Source organism: Ptychodera flava, chromosome 9, assembly GCF_041260155.1.
Source record: "Ptychodera flava strain L36383 chromosome 9, AS_Pfla_20210202, whole genome shotgun sequence".
Taxonomy (NCBI): Eukaryota; Metazoa; Hemichordata; class Enteropneusta; family Ptychoderidae; genus Ptychodera; species Ptychodera flava.
Genome location: NC_091936.1, coordinates 29,803,573 through 29,808,735, shown reverse-complemented (window position 1 = coordinate 29,808,735; position 5,163 = coordinate 29,803,573). Strand labels below are relative to the sequence as shown.

At 39.2% G+C, this 5,163-nt stretch overlaps 1 protein-coding gene across 1 annotated transcript; it reads right to left on the bottom strand.

Moving 5' to 3' along the window:
* Window positions 1-1,167: 1,167 nt before the first annotated feature.
* LOC139141265 (glycoprotein-N-acetylgalactosamine 3-beta-galactosyltransferase 1-like) lies at window positions 1,168-4,911 on the bottom strand. Its single transcript, XM_070710891.1, has 2 exons — window positions 4,369-4,911; window positions 1,168-1,197 (listed from the first exon to the last, which is right to left on the bottom strand). The coding sequence occupies exons 1-2, from the start codon at window positions 4,909-4,911 to the stop codon at window positions 1,168-1,170; spliced, it is 573 nt and encodes a 190-aa protein (XP_070566992.1).
* Between the last annotated feature and the right edge of the window lie 252 nt (window positions 4,912-5,163).

Genomic DNA, 5,163 nt, shown 5'->3' with positions numbered 1-5,163 from the left:
TTTGAAAGCTTTTTTCCCTATTACTTATGATCTCTTGATAGAATAAAGTTGTTGCTTTGCTAAAAATTCATATTGAAATGCTAACTGTTCCACGTAGTCTTTTCTACAGAGCCTGTGTGTTACCAGTGTTCCGGTTTATGGTCGACGACTAAATTTGAGCATTTTGACTGTACTAGAACCATAATTCATTTGTTGAAAATAACGTATCACACAGTACACAATGCCCTGTACTTGCAAAGTTATTTACACGTTGTATTTCAACATCCCTTGGGCGGAAAAGAAAAAATCCTTGTATTGTTTGACAAAGTCAATGGAATCATTTTCAAAAGTTAGTGCAAAGCTATTGTCCCTGTACAATCTCTCCTTTCTTTTGCAATTTTAGTTGATAATTAACCGCGAGGATCCTCCCCATGGCGAGTGTTCAAATTATGCAACATCTTTCGAGTCGATGTATGGAGATGGTTATTCAGTTGCAGTGAGTATAATTCTCGTGTTAGGGATGGACCATTAGATCTTAGGAGGGGGTGGTGAAAAACAAAAAAAATGTCAAAGCAACAAATTATGAAAAAAATATTCTTACTAGTTTGCAAAATAAAAGAAAAAAACGCAAAAAAGAGATAAATCTAACAGTTTACTTTGAAAAAATAGCACATGTCTCACCTGGAAAAAAAAATTCAAAAATTTACAATTTAAAAAAAAATATTCACAATCTGATTATTACCACCCCACCTCCAAAGATCTAATGGTGCGTCCCTTATCCAGTCAAAGCCGTGCCCTTCCAATGTGTTAAGGGACTATGGATAATTACGACACGCGCATGGCAAGCGAGCATTATCGCCCTTTGCATGAAACCCTATCACTATCGCAAATTTGTGCTTACAAGGATATAGATATTCAATCTTTGCCAGTAGAGATTATTAAACTTGAAAATGAGATGTGTACGTTTATGCATGGTGTGACAGAATACCCAGGCATACATAGATGAGTGTAACCTTGCTTGCAGCGTAGAGTCAAAGGAAAAGTAAATTACGCAAAAGGTTGTCGTTTCTGTACACGATCAAGAGTTCAATATTAAACCTTTCAGAACTAAATATATAGTTACACGGTAAAGGATGACCCATTTAGAGACACCTAATTTGTAAAATATTTCAAATGGGGACGAAATCTTCAATAGGATCCAGCAAAAGTCATGAAACTCTGTACAAGAAAAAGGATGTTGAATTACTTATAATCATAATAATAGTCGAACCGAAATAGATTTTCCCGTAGAAATCCTTGTACGAATAGCACATTATGCGTGTGACCCACTAAAAATGTTTCATTTATTTTCACCTTCAAAATAATGTTTATTTTAAAGACCTACTGATATGTACGATGATGATAAAGACCATGAAATGTAGTCGAGCGTGAGGGTTAGACTCACTGAATAAGTCTTCAGTAGAGCAGGATTTTTAAAGAGACAGGGTCGTCGGAACTGCGCCTGTGCGATTTTCTTTTTTACAAACAATGTATTTCATGCATGATATCTAGATGCATTGCGTCAACATAGCTGCAACATTTAAATTTTATAATCTACATAATGACAAACGTGTTTTGACTTCCATTGGCTACAGTGTTTACATTGAAAATAAATCTCCAATACGACCTTTGAGCACAGTTCCAATGACCCCGTCCCTTAACTTTATACAAATTTGCTAGCTATAACCTGCATCTGAAAATTTCGTTCTCTTTTACAAGAAATGGGACTTTTATGGGTCTTTTCTTATTGCAAGCTTGGTAATCATGACGGTACATAATGTGTGTGCAAGATAATTCTAAGTCCCTTTACGACGATTTGTCACCTATTAGAAAGTGAGTCATAAAAGTCTTTAGGCGGTCGACCTTATTTTTGATTTCTGCAGTCTAAACACAAGCCAACGTAAAATTTTGGTTATACAGGAATTTCAGACCAGAAATGCCTAAAAAGTTGAAAAGATACGAGTATTTTTCTAGTTTCATTATCAAATATATTTTTTTCGCCATGACAACCATTACATTTGCGTTTAAAAGTATTTGTTACATTATTATCTCAAACTTTTGCTCTGAGGAGAAGTCGACTTTTTGCCCACCCACAATGCATTTCAATGTCATGAAGTTTGTCTCCTTAGCACAAGACAAAATGTATTAGCAAGGCTTGGTATTAGCTGCGCAGTACGCTCGTGTGTACGGATATTGATTCAACCACTAGCTTTGTCCATTAGCATTGGTGATTGAGGGCGCACTTTGTACAGCAGATAATCCATCATATACATATCCGGAGGAGCCATTTTATGCATGCTCACCAAATTCTCCGAGCAGCAATCTTTGCCCTGAGAGAGAGAGAGAGAGAGAGAGAGAGAGAGAGAGAGAGAGAGAGAGAGAGAGATGTACATAAAAATTAAGTTCCTGTAAATGATATTAGTAAATAATATACTTGAGACAATAAGGCAAAAGATTAATTAAATCCCTGTAAAACAAGTCAAAAACTTTATTTCTAAAGGTAAAGCTGAGTCTTTTTGACAGCTTTCCATAATGTTTCTCTATAAAATACGCTGGTGTATATCTTCGTAGTAGTTACAATATTGCATCAGGATATATCACTGTGAAGTAGGGTGACTAGTTATTGATTTCTATTGATCTGTATTTTATTGTATTGTAATTGTATTAAACACGCGCACGGTAAACGAAACTAAGTGCGTTTGTCCTCACCCCTTCCCCTCCCCTATTCAATTGTTTTTCTCTCACATGTCTCCGCATTCAAAGTCTGCGTCGCATTCAATTGTTTTTCTCTCACATAAGCTTATGTCTCCGCATTCAAAGTCTGCGTCGCATTGCAGGGCGTGACCCTCGCTCCATGACCCATGATTGCATCCGGAAAAAGTATCACTCTTTTAGTGTTCGTGATCGCGAAAAGCTCATTTTTGAAGGTAAGTGACAAAGTTATTCATTGTATTGTAGGCTTATGGGGTTAATGATCTAGCCAAGGGGATACGCTGCTCACCAGTATGGACGCATCCTATGGGCCCCACATGAGCGTCCGCATGTAAAACAGCAGCCAGTCCCACAACTGCCAATACATCCAGGGCTAGACAGTGGCCAATTGAATGCGACGCAGACTTTGAATGCGGAGACATATGTGAGAGAGAAACAATTGAATGCGACGCAGACTTTGAATGCGGAGACATATGTGAGAGAAAAACAATTGAATGCGACGCAGACTTTGAATGCGGAGACATATGCTTATATGAGAGAAAAACAATTGAATGCGACGCAGACTTTGAATGCGGAGACATATGTGAGAGAAAAACAATTGAATGCGACGCAGACTTTGAATGCGGAGACATAAGCTTATATGAGAGAAAAACAATTGAATGCGACGCAGACTTTGAATGCGGAGACAGATGTGAGAGAAAAAACAATTGAATGCAACGCAGACTTTGAATGCGGAGACATAAGCTTATATGAGAGAAAAACAATTGAATGCGACGCAGACTTTGAAAACGGAGACATATGTGAGAGAACAACAATTGAATGCGACGCAGACTTTGAATGCGGAGACATAAGCTTATATGAGAGAAAAACAATTGAATGCGACGCAGACTTTGAATGCGGAGACAGATGTGAGAGAAAAACAATTGAATTCGACATAAGCTTATATGAGAGAAAAACAATTGAATGCGACGCAGACTTTGAAAACGGAGACATATGTGAGAGAACAACAATTGAATGCGACGCAGACTTTGAATGCGGAGACATAAGCTTATATGAGAGAGAAGCGATTGAATGCGACGCAGACTTTGAATGCGGAGACATAAGCTTATATGAGAGAAAAACAATTGAATGCGACGCAGACTTTGAAAACGGAGACATATGTGAGAGAACAACAATTGAATGCGACGCAGACTTTGAATGCGGACACATATGTGAGAGAAAAACAATTGAATGCGACGCAGACTTTGAATGCGGAGACATAAGCTTATATGAGAGAAAAACAACTGAATGCGACGCAGACTTTGAATGCGGATACATTATGAGAGGAAAAAAATTGAATGCGACGCAGACTTTGAATGCGGATACATATGTTAGAGGAAAAAAATTGAATGCGACGCAGACTTTAAACGCGGAGAACAGGTAGTTTTGGGCCACCGTACGATACAGAAAAACGTGTAGCGAGATGATACGAAAACTTTGTAGTGCGATTTTTGCGTATGTTCATCAGTCTCTATCTGCCTGTCTGTCACTGCCTCTGTCTCTGTCCCTCCCCCCCCCCTCTCTCTCTCTCTCTCTCTCTCTCTCTCTCTCTCTCTCTCTCTCTCTCGGGATGAAAATGGAAAATGTGAGACTACCGACCTCAGCAGACGGGTAGTATTCAACCCTGCGTACCTCTTCGGGTACCGCCATCTTGAAGTACGCGCCTAAAGGGATACGAAAGAATCGTTGTTTTCCAGATTCGTCCCTCGAATCGCCATATGAAACACCAAGACTTTCCAAGCACCGGGCTAATGTTACGTCTTCGGAACCTTGTTCTTGCTGACGGCACAGGGAAGCGTTTTCCAATCCAATTTCCACCAGTTTTGTCAGCACCGCCTTGCTCATAACATAGCCCGCACCCCCGTCCATGTGAATTCGTTTGGTATTATTTTTGAGTATAAACCTGAGACCAAAATAAGTCAACTGTGTCGTGTCTTCCTGCTCCAGCATGTTTCGCAGATTTTCAACGATGACGTATGTGTCGTCATCGGCTTTCATAAACCAATCAGCATCGTTTATATGGTGCTCATAGATGTACTTAAAAGCGGCCTTTACTTTTCCCCACAGGAATTTCCGACCTTCAGTGACATTTAGACCAATGATCGCCTGGCTCCGATTTGTTTTACTACTGAAAAACAACATTTTATCACATCGTTTGCCCCAAGTGTCTCTCACTGCTGTCAGTTGTTCATTGTTTTTGGGTGGCGTTGGTATGAAACACAGTATTCGGATGACTTTCGCATGGGAAGGTCTTGAGCTAAATTTTGGAGCTTGAGACTGTAAAGAACACAATAAGTGAAGTGTTATTTCAATTTTTCAAAGGCTAAGGCCATTCAACTTACAAAACTATCAACAGAAAACGAAGAAGTAGCACCATATGCCCGGTAAATATTT